Source organism: Ambystoma mexicanum, chromosome 3q (genome assembly GCF_040938575.1).
Source record: "Ambystoma mexicanum isolate Mex_15411 chromosome 3q, UKY_AmexF1_1, whole genome shotgun sequence".
In the NCBI taxonomy this organism is placed as follows: domain Eukaryota; kingdom Metazoa; phylum Chordata; class Amphibia; order Caudata; family Ambystomatidae; genus Ambystoma; species Ambystoma mexicanum.
In genome coordinates, this window is record NC_090926.1 from 879,736,301 (window position 1) to 879,761,079 (window position 24,779).

Genomic DNA, 24,779 nt, shown 5'->3' on the forward strand with positions numbered 1-24,779 from the left:
ACATACGTGACCTGCATCTCTCCCCTTCGTACGCTAGTTCCGTCTTGAAGGAGCACCTCACTAGTAGAGGTTTCTTGCACCCGTACGCAAACAGTTGTACTGACTTAGGTTGCAGCGCTGGGCGTGGGCAGAGCTTTTTTGTCAATCATTAGTTGTGCTGTCAGCCAGGGTCATGCATGTGGGATGGTTGTCTGTCCCTCGTTTCATTTTCCTGTAACATGCTTTTATGGCTGAAATCATGTGCACTCGGTCTTTCCTTAGCTTCCGGTGGTGTGTCGGCCTGTTGGGGGACAATTCACCGTCTGAGTACTCCTCCTTGTCACTATCTTCGCCGTCTGCATCCACTGCACGTGCTCATCCTCAGGTTCTCCGTTGGTGTTTGGTGTGGTGCTTGCTGCTGGGAGTGCTTTCATGCTTGTTCCCCCGGCGGAGATCCTTGCGCTAGTGTTCCGGCGGTCCAGTGGCTCTATGGTCAATTTGGCCACGGGGGTTGCAGCTCAAGCATATTGATGCAAAATGGGTTGAGCTTTCCGCACTTGTGGCAGGTAACCCATAGTGTTGGGCACGGTTCTTCCTTATGCCAGAGCCCACCGCACCATTTGCATGATTCAGAACGTCTCGGCTTCTGGCTCAGCTTGTCCCTTCCCTTTCGGAGGGTGTTTATTGTTGCTATGCTGTTCTCTGGATTTTCAAAGTCCAGCTGACATTTTAGCCACATGTGCGTCCGTTTGTTCTTGTTGACGTCCCATGGCTAGTATTTGTTCCAGTGGTAGATTTGTTTTCAACAGTATCGCCCTGTAGAGTTTTTCTGATGATAGGCCGTGGATTACATGCTGGTGAACAGGAAACTCTTGATCTGGGAAATCGCACCCAATCACCATTTCTCAGAGACAGCTGTGGAAGTCATTGATCTTTTCGTTCAGTCATTGACGGGCTTGGCTCATCTTAGACCTTTCCAAGTCTGGGCTGAGCTGTGGCTTAAACTTTCTGGTTAGCACTAGCTTGGCCGTGTCATAATCGTCATTGGTGCCTCTATTGAGTAGTGCATTGAATAGTCGCAGCGCAAGGTCTCCGAGGTTGAGCATCAGGAGTGTGCGCCTGTCTTCGGGGTCGGTTTTGCGTGATTTTGTATTCAGTTCAAACTGCTGTATCCACAGTTCCCATCTCAGCGCAGCCTCAGGCCCGTATGGGTCAAAGGACCTCATGAATGTCCCCTGTGTGGAGTCCAACCATGTGTTGTCAGGGAGCGGCCCCTGGGTTCCTGCCCTTGTGGGCAATGCCGATGGGTCTGCTGCCGTGATGACCGGGTGTGTTTGCTGCTCTGCAGTCTCTGGGCGGGCTCAGGCTATCTGTAACAGGGAGTGGAATAGATTGGCGCTCCACGTAGTTGGGGTGCTGTTGGGTGCCTTCTGATTTAGTCCTCAGGGTATGTTTGTCCCTCGCCTTTGGGCATTTGATGACTCTCTATTGTCTGATTTTAGGTATTCCTTGTGGGGCCAACTCAGCAGTCCTTGATTGAGCTGACCTTTGTAAGGGAGGCATGGTATCAAAAGTATGACACTGACACAAAAGGTAACATTTCTAATAACTTTATTGAAGTTTTCAGTGGGGTTGGAGAAACTCCTACTTTGCCGTATAGCTAGGATGGGAGTAGTCTCAACCATCAAATAATAAATTAAACAGTCCTAGTTGAATCTGTCAAATCGAAAATGGCCTATACTAACAAAACCTAATGACTGCCCTATTTCTTGTACAAAAAGTGTGTATAGGAGAATGTGTGCAAAAGAAAGTCAGTGTTCAAATATAAAGAATAAAGGTGGCTGAGTCAGATCTCCTCCGCACGTTAGACAGCACAGAGTAAAGCTGTCCCCGTAGGCAGGATGACAAAATCTGGCTCAGATTCTTAACACCAAGCAGTTCAAAACGTGGATCGAGGACTGCCTGGCCTTCCACCTTAGTCTCACCTTCCAGCTTCCAAAACACAGTGCATCAGAAAGTTCACGCCAGTCTTCCTCAGTCGGGCTCAGACCTTTCATAGCAAAAGTTCACTTTCGTCTTCCTCAGTCGGGCTCAGACCTTTCCAAGCAACACACTTGCAGGGGTTCCCTTCCCCAAGCTTAATTCACATGCTTTAGGGGTTCCCTTACCCTAACCTATTACACTGCCTGTCTCCCTCAGTCGGACTCTGACCTTTTCCTCGATGTCGAAGACTTTCCAATGTGCGCGGATTTTTACTTTAGACCTCCGCAGGACCACTTCGACTTTCTCTTTTAAATCACACTCTTGGGTTATTTGCCCCAGTGTCTCTTGGTCTGGGTAGTTCGATGTCATATGCACCAAAGTTCAATGTTCACCTTTTACCCTTCTCTTTGGGTTAATTTTGATCACTTAACCTTTACAGTTCATTCACTTTATCGCTACAAACATTTCATCTTTCACTGAGACTTTCGAGTGGGCTACTTCCGTCCCTCCAGACCATTCCATTACTCAGTATCCCTGGTTTCACAGCTATCAGTATTTCAAAGTTCATTCATAGATCTGCCTTTCTTCGCATCTCATCCACACGCGTGCAGCCTTCAATGTGTACGATATATTGTTGCCACTTCAACCTTTCCTTAACACACACCGGTCTTTCATGTAATAGCCAACTCACCGGCTGTGTGGGTTTCTTTCTTCTCTTTGCAGTTTTTCATGAGTCAAGGATAATGCCACAGGCTTGGCCTTGCCTCCCCAAATCTGCTGTTCTCCCAGGAGGTTCGCTGGCATCCTTGAAACACAATGCAGCTTTCTTGTTTGGGATTTGGCCTTCTCCACGTATCTCTCGCGGCCTTTTGGAGGCAACAACCTCCTGCAGGGAACACTTGGGGTCCTCTACCCTTTGCTCTCATCCCTCGGCCCGTTGCAGTGCTCCACTAGGTTTGCCTTCGCCCTGGTAGGTCTGCTCATATTCCACCTTGCTCAGAGTGTGTCACTATGCTCCACCTTTTATTCGTGTGAGGAGAGCTAATTGGTGTCAGATGTGTGCACTTAAAGTCAAGAGCCTGACTTTGCCTTACCCGATTAGCGCGGCATGTCCAATGCGATACGTAAGGGTTAGCCTCTTTACTCTGTCACCCGCTTCCTATGCCTAGTGTTTGTGTAGAAAAGGGGGGGGCAGGGAGTTGGGACATCCGAGAATCCTATGAAATAGGATGGGTCATGGGTACGGAAAAGGGGGGAATACCGCTTCACACCATCGGTCGCCTCACCCCCATTCCCCGAAAACCTCTCACCCAGATGATCCTCCCTCAGTGGTCCATCCCCAGGGTCTACACCAAAGGCGATGGCCGTGCCCTGGCCACCGGAGCGAGAGATCCCAGGGACTAGTAGGTGAGACACACATTGGTTTCTCACACCTTGCACTTGTCTATGTTTAGGCTATGTTGTGGCCTTGATCCTAGCAGTGCTAGGTGCATGTTTCATTCCTTGCTTTATTTTGCTTTTTTACCCCTTGTGTTGGCTTTTTGAATGCCTCCCACCCTTCTATCAGGAACCTTCAGTGCTTCCTGTAGGGTCTTGGTGATCTAGCAGGCTTTCTAGGTGTTTGCAAGGGCGTGGGGGTGTAGCAGATGGTGCTCCAACGCCTACTCACGTTTCCTTTTCGACACTGTTTGTCGGCCCTGTGCCGGAGCGCAGCCTTCCGCTGTGCACAGCGCAACTACCGCTGATATTGGTGCGGCTGGGGCCACGGCCTGCAGCTTTCCCAGCTCTTTCCACCCATCACTTTTGTGCTTACAGTTTGTCTCACTATGTGAGAGAGGGTATGCCCAGACGTGGGTCCCTTGCTTGCTGCGCCATTGAGAACCAAGCTGCGCCTCACTGAGGAGGACCAACGAGGCCGAAACATGTCTGGGGTTGCTAGTTTTTCCGTGCGGAATGGTCCTGGCATAGCAGTTTGGGCTTGGCTGCTACCATTGGTGGCAGTACCTGACTGATTTGCATATGGCTGGACCCCTTTTGCAATTGACGCAAACGGGCTAAAAAACGGTGGTGTGGAAGAATGCCCAGAGCAATGCCAGTGGTTCATATTCATTCAAAACCTCCACCCATCACTTTTGTGCTTCCCAGCTCCTCTGACACCGTTGTGGGGTGCACTTCCCGCTCTGCACCGTTGATGTTGATTAGCAGTGGCACAGGACACAGTGGATGCCGTAGTTAGCGGGGTCAGACGACCACTGTCCTCGTCGCCAATGTGATGTGTTCAGTGGGCCCTGGATGACACTAGGCCCGCACCAATAAAGCACTCAGAAACGTATCTAGTGTCTGGGATGCAATGTGCCGTTGGCGGGCTTTATCGCCCCTATTTATTTGTTTTCTTTACATGTGCGGCATGACGCTACTCGTCATGCCGTCAACAGTAATCGCATGACCATGTCACAGCAAGCACACAAGTGACTGGAGCACCATTAGCAGTTCAGACTTTCGACTGTCACCACAGAGAATTTCAGAAACTATTGTAGTGTTGCTCACTTATGAGCTTTTGTGCAGGACTCTACATATTCTATGCAAATCGGAGCGACACATTGGCCCTCATTACGACCCTGGCGGAAAGGGGTTTACGCCGGCGTAAACCATGGCGCCCCTTTCCGCCAGAGTACGAGTTCCCGTAGCGCCATGGTGATTTTTACGCCTGCTTTTTGCAGGCGGAAAAATCCATGGCGCTACGGGACTTGTTGTTAATTACGCCACCGTAATTTACGGTGGCGTAATTAACGCCTTCCCCACTCCCATTATACCCTATGGGGCAAAAATGGGAATGGGGAAGGGTAAATGGGGATTGGGGACTTACCGCCCCGCCAAGGTCGGAATGGGGCGGTAAGTCCGCCAACCACCATGGCGGAGTTGGCAGCTTAGCGCCATGGACCATGGTGCAAATTGCACCATGGTTCTCCGCCAGGGTCGTAATGAGGGCCATTGTCTACACTGCCTTCAATATGCGGTTTGCTTTGCTACGGGAAGAGAAGGCAGACTTCAGCAAGGCATCTAGCATACATGGCAACATTCTGAAGCACCTAGGAGGGAGATTTCATCAGAGAAATCGGGAAAATTGATTATCATAGGAATACATTGGGATTAGAATTATTTTAAGCGGGACAAAGTGAAAAATAGCAATATTTTTCATTGAAGAATCAGGAGTCTCCCGCAAAACTAGGGAGGGTTGGCATGTATGATCTAGCATCATTACAAATTTGGAGGTGCCTTGAAAAAGTGGTGATCATTCTGTTACCACCACTCTATTGCAACAACGGAATTACTGCTGTTTTTACTTCATCACCAAACTACGAGTTTGACTTTGAAGTGGAGGAAATCCTCCCTTTAACGTCTAAAATCGTCTAATTTATTGCAGTGGAATTCCTGCTCAAGGTAAAACCGCCACAAATCCCCATGGATTTCTATGGACTATGAAAATGGGGACTAGCACTGCCATCCCGAGCCTAGGCAAGAACGTCACCTCGTTTGAGAAGCTAGTATGTGCACAGTAGCGAGAATTGCTTATCTTTTACCTTGTCTGTCAGGTCATTATTCTAAATAGTTATCCACAACAGCATTCATGAACAGCACAGCGACAGCTTTTCAAAGATGCACTATTGCCACCATACTTCATTTCTACACATTTCAAAATGCAATATAGTCCATCTGTGTGCAGGTACAACGACTTTAAAACAGAGGTTTGAGGTTTTGCAGAACTGTGGACCCAGCAAGGTTTCATCCTTTCTGCCTCGCTTACTGCTGTGTTTTCATTTATTTATTTGTAACTGCACTGTCTGCTTTGTGATTTCAAATTCCTAGGTATGCTGGTGTCCACCGAACGAGTAAAATCATGAGATTTGTGGACAAGATTACCAAGTCTAAATATTTTCAGAAGGCCACAGAGACCGAGTTCATTAAAAAGAAGATTGAGGAGGTCTCGAATACTCCCCTGCTGCTAACAGTGGAAGTTCAAGAGTGCAAAGGGACGCTCTCCGTAAACATTCCGCCACCCCCGACTGACAGGATATGGTAAGGACAAGAAGCAGCGGCTTTACAGTGTTTTACTGCTTTTGCTCATTTTTCAGAATTGCATAATGTGTTTCAGTTTCTAGAGGCTATTCATGCTACACCCAATACATGTTTTAAAGACCCCTATCATTACTGGGCTGTATTTCTTTACTACGGGTGCCAAATCAATGCCTTTTCCAGAAGCGTCTTTCCTGCTGTCCACACCGTAGTGCAAAGGCTTGGGTTCACTGCAGAGCACATAGCTAATAAATGGCTTAAGATTCACTGGAGTGTTGTGTTCAGTTACATTTTTTATTATAGTGTTTATTATATTATAGTGTTTTGTCTTTTACAAGCAAACTTTCTAACACTTATAAAACAATATAAAAATAAAAATATATAAAACAATATAAAAGATTTGTAACTATTCATTCAAGGTCATCTATATATGTCACCTAAAAAAAATCTGTATCCTAAAATATCAAATATACACATTCTTCTAAAATTGCAAGTTTCAACAATATTTTCTAACTCACCTTTTTGCCTACAATCTCATCAAAAGTCAAAATATTACAATTACTGCCATGATAACTGCCATGATAACTGTTGGCTTTAATGTGCCGAAAATGGAGAACTGCTAGAATAAAAGATGTCTGATGCCCCAGCATTAGCAGTTTCTAAAAGTCATCTGACTCAAAATTATGTAAGTTGTGAACAGATTTCGTAAAAATACATATTGTAAGGTCTCAAGTTGCATGGCAGAACTGATATAGATGCTGTAACATTCCAGGTTTCTTTTTGCACAGATGACACAGCATATCTTTTTTCTGTACTCGAGCCCGAAAATCTGCTCAGGTATTTTTGAGGTTGACCTCTGTTAAAATGGTCTGCCACATAGTTTTTCTAATACTTCTTATTTTGGATAGTTTATAATTCATATCACTTCTCCTTTTACAGCTGTCATTGTGTTTTCCCCAAATTAATATCTTCCATCATTTGATTTATTTCATCTTTCCAATCATAGTCATTAGCTTTCAGACAACCCGAGCAGTCCTCTCTAAAATGGTTCATGTATGTTTCAGAAGAGTTGCATATTTTTTTATTGTGTTATAGTTCATTGAACTTTTCACAAATTTTTATCAAAACATAACAGAATTAAAAAACATAACAAATTGTAAAATTATACAGATATCAGCATAATAAAGAGGAATATACTTATCAACTTATACAGTACAGAAACAGACAAAAATATCAAACAATCTTTAAAATTAGGCCAAGGTTAAAACAAGTAACATAAAATACGTAAACATAAAATCCGTAGGTAAATCAGACATATAACCAATCCAGATGGTAACTGTCAGTGGAGCAAGCAGGTCACAAAGTATGATCATTAGACAACATGGCCCGATGGTTCGGGTCTGATATTAAACCCCACTTCTCGGTCAAATAGGAACACAGAAGACCATAGCAACAGGTTATGCTATATATCTAGATCTGTCAGCAAGTTAGGGCCTGATTCATGGAATGTTTTCCTATGGGATTGCGCCATTATAAAACACTTCCATGAATCGGGACCTTAAACTCTTCTTCAAATTTTCTTAGGCGTTAATTTACCACCTTCCAGATCTGTTTAATAGCAATGACCAAACTCTTATTCATCCCAGAGAGACATCTCAGCCAAAAGTTTTCACTTACAGTCTACAGAATCTTCCCTCAGCTGGGATACCAGTCCAAGCTCTTCGGACCCCTAATACATTTAGACGATTAAGTCTTAATGTCCAGGAATATTCTTCGATTAGCCTGGGAGGGCATCAATTTTAGATAGTATTGGGGTTTTTATATAGAAAAGGCATTCTGGCAACGGTACACAGGGAGCTCATAGGCACAACCTTGTCATAGCTGGCAACCCAATCCCACTTCTCAATGGAATTTGTCAAGGATTTTAATACCGCCCCCTCCCCATGTTCGCATTTCGGAGACCAACCAATTCTATCAAATAGTTGCAGGTTTCTCTTCTGGAATGTATTCAGGGCATCCATTTTTCCACCCTCTTAACCTTCTTGTAGGATATGCAACAGAGTATCCTGGCGTTCAAATTTAATTTTTACATAGAGCTTAGCTCTATTATGCTCAATCTATGCGGATAAGGAAATCAGCCCCATTTCAAGTCAGATTGCCTGAACCGGGGTATAGTTGGTAAGTCCTATTAATCTCCTCCATATCATTCCCTCAGTCACATCTGCCCAATCCGACCAATCTGAGAATGAAGTCTCTAATGCATACAGATAAACTGTGGCCAGCTTCTGTTTGTATATGTTAGTTACTCCCAGTAGACTAAAGCCTGCCTCTTTCTTAGAGAAGGTCATAACTGCTGTTAGAGTGGCCATTACTTTTGATCTTTTACTTTGTTGGACCATGGGATTAATTTTCCTTCTTTCCCCACAGACCTCATGGCCCAAATACTTATAGCAGTTAACTTTCCTTATCACTCCTAATGAGCAAGGGATACCAGTTTTTTTACAACAGTTGCGGCCCACCGCCATTAACTGGGTTTATGTCAGGTTAATTTTTAGCTCATTACTTTTTGCATATTCACAGATGGCTCTGGCACTGTTGCAGATTCCAATAAAAGTATTATCAAAAATGATAATGTCGTCTGCATAACAGATCCAACTCACTTTGTGAGAGCCAATTATGGGGAAAGCATTCATTTTATCCCTGAAGATTCCACCAAAGTCTGCCATGAATAAGTTATAAGCGTGGGTGCTTTTGCACAACCCTGTTTTACACCTTTTTGAATATTGACTGGTTCAGACAGCGCACCCATGTTGTCTAAGCGGATCCTGGCCACACTATCATCATATATCATCATACAGAAATACGGGCATACCAAAGGATTCCAATTTCGACCATAGCCTCTTCCGCTTGACCCAGTCATACGCTGAGGAAAAGTCAACAAATAGCATATACAAAGGCAGCGTATCTTTCCCATTGGCCTGCTCAATTAGAGTGTTCACAATAAATATATAATCCTTTGTGGAGCAGCCTTTACGGAAGCCAGTTTGAGCCTTATCCAATATATTTCTGCTATTGATCCATTTGGTTATTTCCTGGAGTATTAGGGTACAAAAGATCTTACTCAGCACATCTTTAAGTGCCAAAAGCCTATAACTCTCTACGGAAGATTACAGGGTCCACTCTTAAACTCCGGGATAATATTTGACATCTTCCAGGAGTTGGGCATCATGCCTGTATCTATAACCTTTTGCAATAGGACAGCCAATATGTCTGCCCAGACTTCAGGATTTTCTCTTATTATGATATTACAAAGCCCCTCGGGGCCAGGTGCTCTGGAAGATTTTAGGTTCTTTATTACTTGTAATATATCCTCCCTACATATGATCATATTCGATATAGGTTTAATATCTAGCTTGTACGTTTCCCCCTTAAATTTATTAGTGAGAAACCTGACCCAGGTACAGCTGTCAATAGGAATCAAGAGCTCCGGGTTGCCCACATGTCTAATAGATCTAAAACTAGCCCAGAACTTCCTGGTATCACCTTCAATAAGCAGCCGCACCATATGTTGCCAGGTGACGTTGCTGTCAGATGCCTGATACCGTCTGATCTCATTATGGTACATATTCCTTCTCGTTTTTCTGGTCCTATGAAGCAGCTCTGGGATAAGGGCACTAAGATCACGTAGCCGCAGCTTCCTGTGCATCTCTCTTTTCATGTCCCTTATAACCTTGTCAAACAGTCTTGCATTACTTAGACCATTCTTGTGGGGTCTCACCTTCCCACCAATGGGCATAACATCATGGAGATGTTTAGTTAGCCACTTCACTATATTATTTACGGAGCAAGTTACCAATTGCTCTATTGCTATATCACCACACCATTTTTTTGCCTTTGGTAAATTAGCATTGGACCATCCGATCCTGTTACCTTTACAGGAGATATAGATTTCCCCAGTAGCATCAGTATCGGCAGGTGTGATGTCCATAGCAACCGTACATTGTAGCATAGAATGCACATTATTTCCTTTAGCCAATGAAACAGAGTAATATCAATATCCATACCAATTGTATTAAATAGACCTCTCTTTCTAGGGGAAAAGGGATGTTTGCCAAGATATCAAATTCAATTCTCTTCTCATCTACTGAGTTGGGATTGAATTAGGAGGTCCCAGAGCCAAACACCACCATTTAACCTCTAGCACAGAGAGACATTCAACGTCATAGAACTGTAGGTGTGATGTTCATTTTAGAGGCCTCAATCAAGGGCATCAAACTAAATCCCAGTATCTGCACTCAGACACTCCGAGAGGCCATCAGTGCTTTTTGCTTTAAATGTTATTTTCTTTTCTTGATATTTTGAAAGTTTTTGAGGAGAAGTAATGCAGCCTCAAGATACAAAAATTCCAATCACTCCAATTTCTCGCCTTTTAGAGCGCACTAGTAATTTATTAGACTTTTCTTTCTGTTAATTTTCCATGACATAACTTTACAGTTGGTAAGGTTCCGAAATAATTTGTTTTGATCAGCATATGTCCTCATGGTGTGGAGACTTCTCTATAAACCTTTCTTAGTAATATCAAATCCCAACTCATCGTACACACGACACCAAATTCATATGTCTAAAACTCAATTTAGGGGCGAAATTAGCATTTTCTTGCATTATCTGTAACCCAGCCACATATAGGTTAAACAGGCACGTGCCAAAAAACATATCACTGAAGGACCACTCCATGTTCAAACTAATATGAATAGATGTATTAGTATGTAATAAGCCCGGATAGTTTAGCTCAGTTGCAACGCGCTCGTCTCGGAAGCAAGACAACGCTGAGCAACACAGGTTCAAAACCCAGGTCCGTGCATAGAAACCTCTCCGATACTAAGCGCGTTTTAAAAAAACAATTATAATTATAATATGATCAATTGAAGGAGATCATTATTAATACCCCATTTGGTTAATTTCATCCATTGGATCTCTCTATCAACCCTATAATAGGCAACCAAGGCGTCGAGAAACGCCATATATAAGGGGATGTTACAACCCTTACCATATTTATTCCTGAGTACATTTAAGGATATTCACATTTTTGCACATTTCTGTTCTTAATCCTCTTCTAAAAAAAAATAGGAGAATGTTCTTTTCACAAATCCACAGATTGTGTTCCTCCTGCACAAGGCCTGCAAAGACCTTGTTGGAGACATCAAATAAGGCTCTTCAGCGATACGATCCAGGATCCTCCCTATTCCTTTTTTATAGAAACGGTCAACTAGGGCTTCCTTCCAAGTATTTGGTATCACAAGCATTTTTCTTATTTACTCAAATAAGAAGTGTTGAACCTTAGTCCAGGCCTGTTTGTTGTTTATTAACACCACATTGGCTAGTACATCAGAGCCAGCAGCTCTAGAGACTTTCAAGCCACAGATCTTGTGGGTAATGTCTTCAAGGGAGAAAGTACCCTCCCAGATATCAACGGAACCCCTTCCAATGCATTTAGTTCCTCTCTCAATTGCATTAAAGGTCTAGTTAATATAGGTATCTAGTCTGCCTCTTTAATCATATTCACTTGATGCATCCCTTGTGCATTCAGATGGTTCCGTATTTGGAACCAAAATTACTTATTGTTAACTCTATGAATAATCTCGTATATCGTAGTCCAATCTACACTTAATGGCTGAGTTTAATTTATGATGTTTAAGCCAATTTCTATATCCCTTTTTTCTTTTATTACGTTTTCTTTGAAATTAATCATTTCAAATGGTACCCCTTTTACAGAGGTCACAACAACCTTTTTGTAGCTGATTTACTCCTACTCCCCGTTCCGTTTCCTCCATACTGTAAGGGCGTCCCTCACTAGGGACAGGAGACGGAACCTTTATCGTCAGAAAAATCCTCTTCCCCTTTAAATTTAAATACACGCGGGGTGCGTACTCGGGAGCATGCGCTCTCCTGACTCCGCCCACCGGCGACATTCCCCAGTCTGCTTTCACTAGCACACTTGGGTTAGGCCTGCGGCCTTGTAATTCCACATGTTCTTCCCCAGAGAAATATTCTTGTCTTTTTCTATCCATTGTTAGGTACTGCTCTGTCCTCTGGTGCCACACTCCTCCCTGGCGCATGTCGACGATGGCGGGCTTCAGCAGGTGTCCAGCCTGCTACGGTCCATTCCCAACATCCAACCCCCATGCCCTCTGCCTCCGGTGCCTTGGCCCAGACCACGGCTGGGCCAGCTGTACCACGTGCGATGCCTTGGCTCCGCGCTCAAGAATTGACTAGCCAGGTAGCGGGAGCTCTTTGGAAGATTGCCAACAGAGGACCTTAAAGCATTTGTCAAACTGAAGACCAGGCCCAAGGGAGGTGCCCTGTTATCCTCTGCACCCCTCAAGGGTGACTCCTTTCCTGAAGTCGCCCAAGCGGGAGGGAGCCCTCAGGTCCTAAAACCAGCAGGATCCAGCTACCAGCCTCCAGGCCGAGGGGCCGCCAGATCCTACCAGTGCTACTATTGAGGGGCTGCACGGCTCTATTACCGGGTCCCAACCCGAGGGGATACACCCTAATAACAGACCCATGTCTGAGGGGGCGTCTGCATGCAGCACTATGGGCACCATGGCTGACGGCACTCCGCCTACCTGGCCTCAACCTGCAGGGAAGGTTGCAACCACCACTGCTCAGCGTACTGGTGGAGGCCGGTCCCAGCTCAGCAATTACCACGATGCAGGCATGTGGCGCGGAGCCAAAATGGCGACTCACCACATCCTATCCCTCCACTTTGCATGGCAGATACACATACACGTTGCCCAATTTAGAGAGACAGGGCACGCCCAGGACACTGCAGCCTCAGGGCCCTGCTCCTACACCTATACCATCAGGCAAACCTCTGGCTTGTGAGGACAGGTTCTCAGAGAAGTTCCTCCCCTTCATGAAATCACTACAGATGGGTATCATCCTCAGGGACGTAACAAGGACATGCCTCCTCCTGTACAACCGCAAGCACCCACAGCAGTACCACCCCTGGGGCCAGCTTAGCCCCTGTGTACGATGCCGGCACCTATCATGGCAGCTCCGGCTCTGACCCCTCAGCAGCCTCCAGCACTGATAATCAGCACACCACAGCTTTCTGCGCCCAGTACTCCTCTGGCTCCCCTGGATCTGCAAGACACAACAGTGGACAAAGATGTGGAGGAAGACCCAGACACCCTATCATCAGCCAAAGCTTTTCATGAGCGACTGGCAGGACTGGCTGAGTACCTAGGAATCCTGCAGCCACAGGAGGAACAACCGGAGGTGGGGGTACTGGCGAAAGATTTTACTCTATATATTCCTACTACAACTGGAATTCCACTTCAAAGGATGTCAAAGCATTAGCCACACTCTACACAGCCTACCAAAAGGCGTCTCAACGCTAAGTACAGGCAAACGGAAGGGGACACCCTCCTATTGTCGGGACACCCCCAACCGCACTCCTCAGTGATAGTGGCTGCATCACTATACTCTAAGCCACAATCCTCATCGGCGGCTTCGGCCTCTGCACTACTGGGCAAGGAGGAAAAGCTCTTGGAGGCGTTCGGGAAGAGAATGTACTCTAACGCCACTCGCCATATGCGCCAGGCCAACACTGAAGCAATGTTGGTGGCTGTCAACCAGAAGTTGTGGTGGGAAATTGCAGACTTCCTTCTTGAGCTTCCCATCCACAGCCAATCTCGCTTCAAGGCTGGGCTGGCAGAGGCCAAAATCGTGGCACAAGATATAATGGAGTCCACGGTGGCCCACATTGACACATCAGGCCGAGCCATTTGTATTGCCACAGACATGAGAAGGATGGCTTGGCTCAAGGCGAAAACATTCAACCCAGACGTGTAGGCGCGCATACTAGACCTGCCTTTTGAGGGGGGCGACCTGTTCCATTCAACAACAGATAAGGGACTTGATAAGAAAAAGAATAGCTCCCAGACAGCGAAATCTTTATTCTTATTAAGTCCACACCCAAGACCTGCAGCCAAACGCACTAGGACTCGGTAAAGGTTGGTCCTTCGTAGGCTTTAGGGGCTTCCAGGAGAGACGGTCCAGACAACCGGACATATCCCCTATCCAGCACAGATGCAAACAGCAAAAGTCGGCTAACAGGGGTTTTTCCAGTCCTCAGCCCCAGCCCCAGAGGGGAAAAAGTTGTGACAAACTCATCCGGATCCACAAGTCTCCGGTGGTGGGGGCAGGCTTGCCCTTCACGCACACTGCTGGTGGACAAAGTTCACAGACGCATGGATTTTCTCTGTGGTATCCACAGGTTTACAGCTCCCGATTCCACCTTCCTCCCATCCACTCCTGCAGATTGATACAGCAACTTTGCTGGCAGAAAACCGCTCGCAAGCAGCAAGCCAGGCAGTGGAGGAAGTCTCAGCCTCGCAGTGGGGCCTGGGCTTCTATTCAAGAATTTTTACCGTACACTAAAAGAACCAGGCTGGCCTGAGAGTTGTGTTGGACCTTTCCTCCTTGAACCTTTCCTTCCTGCTCCAAAAGTTCATGATGGTTACCCCAGTCTTCATAGCGGAGACATTGTGTGTGGGAGACTGGATGTGCTCCCTGGATCCCTACCTACACGTCCCGATCTGGGAACCCCATTGGTTCTTCCTGAGGTTCAGGATCATGGGTTTTCACTTTCAATACATGTTTCTACCCTTTGGACTCAATTTAGCCCCCAGGGTCTTTACAAGGCTAATGAACACAGTAGCAGCCCTACTCTGGGCACAGGGCCATCTCATTTATCCATATTTAGATGACTGGCTAGTCAGGGCGAGATCTCCGGAGGCGGTCCAGCACACAGCCTCCGCCCTCATGGACTATCTATACAACCTGGGATTTTCTATCAATCTCAAAGTCAGTTATTGCCTATGCAGAGTCTGACCTTGGGCCTTATATGGGACACAAGGTCCGAGAGGGTCTTCCACTCAGCGGACAAGATTGCAGCTATCAAGAAGGCCAATGGACATTTTCTCAGCAGAGCAGTTACCTCGGCATGGTGGTACCAACGCAGTGCCAAATAAAAGGCTCAAAATGAGGAAGCTGCAGCTGTACTTCTCAGCCTCCTGGAATCAGGAGAAGGGATCTCAGGCAGAGCTGGTCAGCATACCACAACATCTCCACCAGGATCTAGTCTGGTGGGGTACAGACAGCAATCTGCAGATAAGCAGGCCCTGTGGCAGCTAGCACTTCAGGTCACCATTACCACAGACCCATCCCTAGATGGATGGGGGACAGCCACAGTGTCCGTGGAGTATGGTCACGTCAAGAGCAGCTGGCGCACATCAACTGGCTTGAGATGATGGCTATCTAGCTTGCCCTCAAAGCCTTCCTTTCCATGATCACCGGCAAGTTTATTCTCATTCAGACAGACAGCGCCACCTGCATGTATTACATCAACAAGCAGGGTGGTACCAGGTCTCCTCCCCTCTGCAGACTGTCTATCGACATTTGGAAGTAGACTCTGGTGAACAACATGCACTTGTCGGCAATCCACCTCCCGGGGTAGTCCAACCGGAAATGGCCCAAAATATCACCCTCACAATCGTGACGGCCGAAATGCCGACATTTTTTGTTTTGTTTTAAACACCCCTTTACACCACATATATATATGTGGGGCGTATGGATATTATAGTAATATAGGGGGATTGCGGGGGTCTCCCCCCGCATATCTATGTGGTGTAAAGGGGTTTAATTAAAAAACGATTATAAAAAAAAGTTGGCATTTTCGGCAGTCGCAATTATGTGGTCGCAGTGATCACATAGATCCGTCCAACCTAGAGCCGGACAGGCTATCAAGGCTGGACTCGGACAACTACGAGTGTCAGTTGAATGGGGAGGTCCTTCAGGGGATTTTCATCAGGTGGGGGTCAATCGCAGGTGGACCTCTTCGCTACCAGTACCAACAGGAGAAGCCCCCAGTTCGTCTTCGGGCTGGGGCAAAGCAGGGGTTCATTAGGCGACGCAATGCAAATCCTGTGGAACAACATGAACGGATATGCCTTCCCCCCAATCCCCTGGTGCACAGTATCATCTGCAGGGTCAAGGAGTCACGGGGCCTTCGGCTCATCCTGATGGTGGCCTGAAAGACCTTGGTTCTCAGAACTTCTCAGTCTGTCAGATCATCCCCCCTGTACACCTCCCGTTGGGCCCAGCACACCTAGTCTCCCAGCAAGGGGGCACTGTGGTTCACCCCGCCCTGCAGAAGTTAGCCTTCGCAGCGTGGTTCCTGACCAGGTTACCCTGAAGCATCTGCACATGCCACAGGCTAACCTGGTTATCATACAAGGAGCTAGGAGCGACGCTACCAGGCACCAGTGCAAAAGCAAGTGGATCAGGTTTTGTCACTGGGCAGTATCAAAGGAAATGTATCCATGGACCTGTTCATTGGACAACGTTCTATCCTTCTCAGCGCACCTCGCCCATTCAGGGGTACAGGTAGACACATGCTGGATGTATCTGGCGGCCATCGAGCCTACAGGAACTCGGCTGAGTAAGTCTTTTCATCCTCTAATCCAGTGGTCAAGAGGCACTTGGCAGGTCTGACTAGACTGTATCCACCTATTAAGAAACCACACCTTGCGTGGGACCTTAATGTGGTTCTGGCCGCCCTGGCGCATAAATCATTTGAACCTATGGCGTCCGCCGACATCAGGCTAGTTACCGTTAAGACGGCCCTGCTAGTGAGCCTTACCCCGGCACGCCGAATCAGCGAGATCCAATCTCTGGTGGCTTCAGAGCCATATACTACATTTCACAAGGACAAGGTGGTGCCCAGAACGCACCCCGCATTTCTACCCGTCTACTCTTTTCACCTGAATGAGGCGACAGTATTACCGACATTCTTTGCAGAGCCTAAGGATGAGGCTCAGAGGCTATTGTGTTGTCTGGATGTCAGACGTGTTCTAAGATTTTACCTGGACCGAACCAATCAGAAACCCTCTTCATGATCTTTGGGGGATCGAAAACAGGTTGTCAGGCCTCCAAGGCTTCCATAGGAAGGTGGATGGCTATGGCCATCAAGGAGGCGTTTGAAGGACAGCATAAGCTAGTTCCAGCAAAAATGCATGCCCACGCAATCAGAGCTTAGGCCACAGTGATAGTTTTCCAAAGACACATTCCGTGGCAGGTTATCAGCAAAGCGGCTACGTGCGTGTTACTCACCACTCCGAAATAGGCCGAAGATGCAGAGAAATGACCTTGGAGATGATGGTGGTATAAATTCAGCCTTCCATCCCAGCTCCCCTGAGTACAAGACTCGGGCTTCCTCAAAGAGGGGCTCTTTTCCACAATGTACCTCTCTGCTGTTTCAGTTGGGACAGACAGAGGTGTCAATTGAATAAAAGAGCGGGGAGAACACACACCGCCAATACCAATGCTGCAAAAGAATACAAAGATATTAGACAGTGTTGAGATTATGCAAGTGATTAGAACAGTTGAAGTAATTGGGCAACTACCTAGATAGATATTGGAGTGGAGCTTCCCCGGGATGATCTATAAAGAATAACACAAATGAGTGGAAATTATCTAAATCAGTATCGGTTCCAACTATAGCTATAGAGTTGATAACAACTGACCTGAGTAAAGATATATGGAGGAAGAGGAGTCCAGGATTCTGAAAGCAACGACAGGAGAAAATAACAAACAGGGAAGTTAGTATAGGGAAGTAACCCCGAACGGCACAAGGGACGCACTAGTGCCGGGTTGGTGCAGTTCGGGAAAGCGTTTATATGCACTTCAGAGCAATCTCACAGGAAAGTCACTCAATGTCCCAGAATCCAACAGAAGACAAATATCCAAACTAGTCGTTGAGGTAACAAATAGCAAAGATGAGGATTGACAATCAAGTATGTACCTGAGTACACGAGTATAGTTGAGTAGCCGTAGAGATGATCCGGATAGTAGACAGCAATTTGGTATGCAGAGCGGCAACCAGGAATAAGTACTGCAAGACACAGAAGAGAGCCGGATCCAGTAGCGTTCCGAGTCCAACAACCAGACTAGCACGACAGGAACAAAGGAGGAGACGAGGCAATCCAAAAGTCAGGCAAAGGTCAAAACCAGGAATTCAGATGAGGAATCGTGTAGGGAGACACGAAGAGGAAACGGACGAAACCGCATGTAGCTTGTAACGCTAATTAGCAGCAACGAGCCCCTTGGAAGACTGTGGTTTTATAGTCGTAAGAGGGGCGTGGCTTGCTGTACGTCTTCCACGTACAAGACGTGTCAGGTGACCCGGAGTGCGTCGACGTTTGTACAGACGCCATGGTAGCTTGTACCTGGACCATAGAGGAGCCTGCAAAGAAGTCGTATTCTGCAAGGAGGACCGCGGGGAAGCCTGAAGTGTAACAGTGGGCTACTCACTCTGCCTTCTGCAAGCACTACTGCTTGGATGCCAGCGCCAGGTCGGACGCAGCATTTGGCCAGGCCTTATTGAGATCTTAGGAGGGGCAGCTCTTCACCCTGGGGCTACATTCAGTTGTAATTGCCCATACAGTATGGAGGAAAGGGGACGGGACATAAGAGTAATTATAGGTTACTCACCGTAGTAACTAAATTACTCCTAGTCCATAGTCCCCTTTCCTCCATACGTCCCACCGTCCTCCCCCCTAATAGAACTGGTGTCATTAGGCAATGCTAATATTTTTGACGCGTCAAAGGAGACTGAGAAGTGGTGTGGGTGGGCGTAGTCAGGGGAGCGCATGCTCCAAGAGCCACGCCCCGCACGCATCTAAATTTAAAGGGGAAGATGTTTTTTTCTTGTGAAAAAGGTTCAATCTCTCGTCCCTAGCAAGGGACCGCCATACAGTATGGAGGGAAGGGGACTATGGACTAGGAGTATGTTAGTCACTACTGTGAGTAACTTATAATTTCCTCTTGTCACTAAGAAAATCAAAAGGGAGGCATTTCGTATCAACCCTGCTCCTAACCATTGGTCCCTTAGTCAGTACATATTTGCGTGTGCATGCTTGTACACGTTCAGCGAAAGTTTCCGGGTCAATGTTTCCATCCCTACCAAATATACAGACAATTACATTCTAATTTTTCAGTATACTAGCCTGGATTTTCTCAACATCACGTTTTGACCAAATAAGTCTAAAGCCATTTTGCACACGCTCTGTTTCTCTGACCCATTGCAATAGCCCGGAGATGGAGACAAATGATTGCTAAGGTTGTTTATTTCAATATTTAGTTTTATTTCCATAATGACAAAGAAGTAGTCTAGCATATATCCCCTGCCACCCTTATACAAAGTAAATTAGCTGAAACTGTCACTCCAATTACTGCCATTTAGCATAACAAGGCCCCAATCTTTAAATAAGTCTGCCAAAATTGACCATGTTTCGTCCCCTTTTTTTTTTTTAGCAAAGTTGATGGGGACAGGGGTAGCTCCCAATCTTCTTTGAACATATCCTCCAAAATCAGTATATTAGCAATTCATTTTTAAGGTTTCCTATGGTACTTGGTACTCAACTAACGTGTGGCGACAGCCACACTATAATATAGTAATACAGTGACGTTCCATAGGAAACTCGAAAATGAATTGCTAATAACTAATGAATCTGATGATGTCATCACTCAGTTCCCAGAGGTAGCCTCTCCCCATGTGGCCAGGGGATTTCAGCCACTACCTGATCCTAACGCTTGGGGGATGGCTATATGTGGGAGGACCACATGGGGGTGGGGGACGACCCTGAAGGGGATAACATGGCAGCAACAGGTGAAGACATGTACGTCCCCTTTCACTTTTATGGGTGTTCCCCCTGTATGCCAAGCTTTTATGGCTTATTGTAAGAGTACGTCCCTCTACCCACAACACCTACTAATAACCTCTTCCAGTATCCTGTGAGAAGAAAACCAAGAACTGGCCAACATTTTCATGCATACGAGAATATTGAGACGAGGAGGCTGAATAGAGCAATGAGGATCCATGAGGCTGATAAGTGCAGAACGCGCTCTAGTGGTTACGGGCGTGTGACAGACGCCAGGACATTCAAAAGGGCAGAACCTGAATGGAGGAAGAGAGAGCTACCTGGGGTAGCTGTGTCCTCGCGGCATCGACTGGAGGACTACGAACCGCTCAAGGGAAGTTTGTGGCACCAGCCGGCTCCAGGGTAAGGCAGAAGGAGGAAGGCTGCAGGAGACTGTTTGCTGCACTAGGACCGCAACAGAAGAAGGCAAGTTTAGTTGGCAGCTGCAGGAAACGAAGAGCAGCAACTACGCTGCCCGAACCCAGAGAAGAGTTCAGCAACCAGGCAGGAACCGTAAAGGATGTGGAAGCCGCCAGGTCAAGCCGCAGAGCCTGCGAGGTGGAGCCAGGACACCAAACTGCTGCTTCCCATTTACTGCGAGGGAACCAAAGAATGCAAGGGAAAGTCGATAAATCCGAAGGAGGGAGGTTGTGACACCGGGGTGCTTCAGCAACGCTACCAAAGAACGTTAAAGGACAGTAAACTGATTGAAGAGAATATGAGATTCATAATTACCGAAAGAGAACTAATAGAGGTGAAAGTAACAAAATCAAGTTTGCAAGTATGTAAAGGAAATCACATTAAAGCCCTGGCAGGAGAGTGTACCGGGCCAAAGTCAAGTTTGCAAGTGTGTAAAACAAATCACGTAAAGAAGTCCTGCAAAGGAATACACCAGGCAAAAGTCAAGACTGTGAGCAGAGTTCAATTGAAGTAGAAAAGAACCTGTTCAGGGAGTACACCAGGTGTCCTACGAAGTTGAGACTCACATCTGTGTTGTGTTAATAATAATAATAATAATTTGGCATTTATATAGTGCTACGAACCCTCGGGTATCCGAGTGCTGCTTATTATTACCCACGGTGTGTGGTGCTCATTTATGGACCTCGGAAGGATGAAAGGCTGAGTTTGGCCTTGCCGGGATTCGAACCTGCGTTAGCAAGCTCTGAACGGATGTCCAAGCGAGCGCTCTACTCGCTGTGCCACTTGACCGGCTATATGTTGAATGCAAGGTGTTTTATTTTGTGTGTTGAAAAGGGAAATCCAAGAAGGATTTGTGCCCTTAGGAGTCTTGAAGTCTCTTGAAGAGAAACCTGGGGAAGGGAGCCATCCCTTGGGACTGTCAAACTGTCCTGGCCACTAACCAAGGCCTTATTTCCTGCTTCCCAAGGGTCCAAATGGACCCTGTCCTTGCGCATTTGACGTCAGGCTCATAATAAAGTGTGCTCTGCACACGTGGGGTCCAAGGCACGTGTATCCAGGCCGGGCGTGGCCATTAGAAAGCATTGGAAGGCACGTGAAATCATCTATGGGAGTGGTGAGGTGGGGCCACAAGGCGGAGCTAAAGAGGAGTGGCTAGGGCCAGACTATTTAAGCCAGCCCCACCCGCATGTTGAGGCTTCACGTTAATTTGCTGTATGCAGCGTAATACTTACCGCCGTCTGAAGCTCTTACCTGTCTCCAGCTGTGCATCTTCTGATTCCACCTTCACATCTTCGGCGCGCACCTACCTGATTTCAGCTGTACATCTTCAACGCGCACCTTACCTGGATCCAGGTATACCATCGCTCAGACCGCATTCAATCTGGATCCGGCTTCCTCAGCGCACACCTTACCTGAAGCCAGCGATACCAGCACTTGAAGTATTACGAGCTTCACGTCAGTATCTTCAGCGCGCACCTTACCTGTTTCCTCGAATCCATCTTCTGTTGGGCGCCTCTTCCTCACCTGTCGGAGTCTTCATTCACGCAGAAGTTTCTTCTCGTCGGGCATCCTCACGGTTTTTCCATCTCGCAGCCGCGAACAGCTTCCCGGATAGCCGCTCTCCATCTTCCGACGCCAGGTCGTCCCTGCAAGAAATAAAGACAGCACAATGTTAGAAACTGCATAAACATTTAACGCTTGGCCACGCAACACCTAAGCCTTGCATTTCATTTAGAAGCCCTACTTACCTTCTAGTGAGGTCCGCTCCATTTCTTTCTGACACCGCGTGGTTACACTGTCAGCAACGCGACTCAGGGGAACCATCTTCAACACCTATTAGGGAAAAGAAAGACATTATTAAGAATACGGACAATAATCATTGGGAAAGACATTGCAGAAGCATATGGACAATAATCATTGGGAAAGACTTTGCAGAAGCATTTGGACAATAATCATTGTTATCAACACTTACCTCCCACCAGGATTGGTCGCAGCCGGTCTGTGCCATCACGCATACGGACCAGTGAAGCAACTGGGTCTGTCTATAGCGCCCCTGCTGAAGAGAAGCAGGACGGAGAGCTCATCTTTGCAAAATAACAGGTGAGAGCCTATGGGAAAACGCTTGCACATCTCATTCTGGCACGAGGGACTCGAGGGGGATTGCAATTCAGTCACAGCATTCTCACTGCCTCTTACCTTTCCCCAAGGGCATTGCCGGCAACCTGACCAGACCAAATCGCTGCAGCTGGGGGTAAAGCAAGATCCAGGAAAGCCAAATCCAGGGAGGGCTCCAACCGTGCCCCAACATTACCGCAGAGACCAGGTCAGCGTAACAGAACGCGAAGCCTCTCTGAATCTCTGCCTGGGCGTTATGGGAACCTCTGAGACTGACCCGTTGGCCCAATTGTTGGGGGAACTGCGGGCTGAAGTGCATGCCTCCAGACAAGAGACTAATGCCCCAAGAAGGGATCTTATTGTCGCTCAGGAATGAACTGATGATCTGGCAAGACAGATGCTTCAAACTCATGCAGGGCAAGTTCCTTTACCCGGGGTCGCACCAACCCCTTCGCCGCAGCCATCGCCACCAGTCCAATTGGTCCTCCCGGGGGCTATGCCTTTGGCCCCGCCTGAACATTTTTTAGTGGCGATCCCAGCAAATATGCTATATTCATGAACCAGTGTCGTCTCCATTACCTGTGCCGCCCTGGGGCCTTCCCTAACGACAGTGCCAGAGTTGCCTTTGTACTTTCATATTTGGGAGGCAGCGCAGCAGATTGGTCCATACCATTAGTTAAGCAAGATGATCCAGTACTTCACAATTTTGGTGCATTTCAACAGGAATTAGAAAAGTTGTTTGCTAGGCACACTGTCCCGACCCTCGCCCAAATCTCCCTCTGGCCAACTCATTGGCCAGGTGGAGTCAGGACTCGGGCCTCTAGAGCCTGGCATCCTCTTCAAAAGCCCTCATGGGGCCAGTCCTGGCGCCTATGCCGCCAGGCTCATACACCATGAAAAACAATGTGCTTGGGAACTACTTTATTGTATTGTCAGCCAACATGGAGGCATCCACATAGCTTGGTTCCTAAGAACCAAGCTATGCGGTCTAGTGTTTTGGGTGTGGTAGCCTAGGGACTACTTTACCTGGACTATTTTGTTGGGACTATTTAAACCACACCCGAGCAAGACAACACGCTTCGCGTTACTTTGCAGCTTGCAACGTGACGCTCACCGTGTCCAGCTATTCCCTCGAACCTCGGAGAACCAGAACCTGCAAGGAGACAAAAGGAACATCATTAGCAGCAGCATCTTACCTGCAGTCTTCATCTTTAAACACTCGCAGCTACTGAGAACAGCTTCCTCGAATCTGCACGCCTCCCGGACAGAACGACCTGAAAGAAGAAGATGGGGGCAACATTAAAGAAAGCAGTAGAGACGTTTACAAATTACGAACTGCTCAAAAGGCTTACTTGGCTGGTCGCCTCTCGGCTGGCACCACTCCGGACATTCCACTCGCGCTGAAGAACACCGCGACCTACAAGGAAGGAAAACACAGGTTAGCAAAGGCATAGCGCTTTCTTAACGCATCATAGCGCTCTTAATGCGCCATCATTTACCAGCGGGGTTCAAACAAGTCAGTTCGCCACGCTGAAGCTCTGCATACCTAAGGGAGAAAAAAAGAGATATTTTAAACAAAGCAAGGCATGCAGGATAGCAACTAAACTAAAGAACAGCAATAAGACCTACCTGAACAATATCAAACGGGCCGGCGTCAGTGAAGTAACTGGACCCCACTCACCCATGAAAGACAACACGCCGCTGCAAAGAAGGCAGGATGGAGAGCATGCCTAATTCTACCACAAGGCAGAACCTTCCCTGCAGACTACATCAGGGCAAAGCTGAGAAGCATACCAGCCAGTAACCCGGCTGGGTGGGCGTCCCTGTGGATACCAGGTGAGCGTAACGGAACGCGAAGCCTACCATAACAAATCCACCTGGGCGCCATGGAGACATCAGAAATGGACCAATTGGCCCAATTACTAGGAGAGCTTCGTGCTGAGGTTCATTCTGCCCGACAAGAGACTAATGCCCTCCGGAGAGACCTAATAGTGACCAAAGAACGCACTGAAGAGATTAACAGGCAATACTTGCAATCACAAGCAGGACAGACGCCTCTACCTGGAAGCAATCCAACGATGAAAAACCCTGCCATACCACCCACTCCGGTACAGATCACGTTACCTGGAAAAGTGCCCCCATCACCACCAGAAAGGTTCTCAGGCGACCCACGGAAGTATGCGGCATTCATCAATCAGTGCCGCCTTCATTTTCTTTGTAGGCCTGGAGCATTTCCAAACGACCAAGCTTGGGTAGGTTTTGTCTTATCATACCTGAGTGGTAGTGCATCAGATTGGTCGGTGCCGTTGGTAACCCATGACGATCCTCTATTATATGACTTTGGGGGGTTCCATAGAAAAATGGAAAAACGTTTTGCTCGCCATACCCAGGAACAAGCAGTAGACAATGAACTTGTGTCCCTCCGACAGGGGAATCAGGACT

The 24,779-nt window shown here is 47.1% G+C and overlaps 1 protein-coding gene across 2 annotated transcripts in view; it reads left to right on the top strand.

Moving 5' to 3' along the window:
* Nucleotides 1-24,779, top strand: part of TEX2 (testis expressed 2) — a 1,181,730-nt gene that overhangs the window by 921,262 nt on the left and 235,689 nt on the right. For both annotated transcript variants that reach the window (XM_069654999.1, XM_069655000.1), the window contains exon 10: nucleotides 5,830-6,039. In XM_069654999.1, coding sequence (XP_069511100.1) covers nucleotides 5,830-6,039 — 210 coding nt within the window. The remainder of the gene's footprint in view (nucleotides 1-5,829; nucleotides 6,040-24,779) is intronic.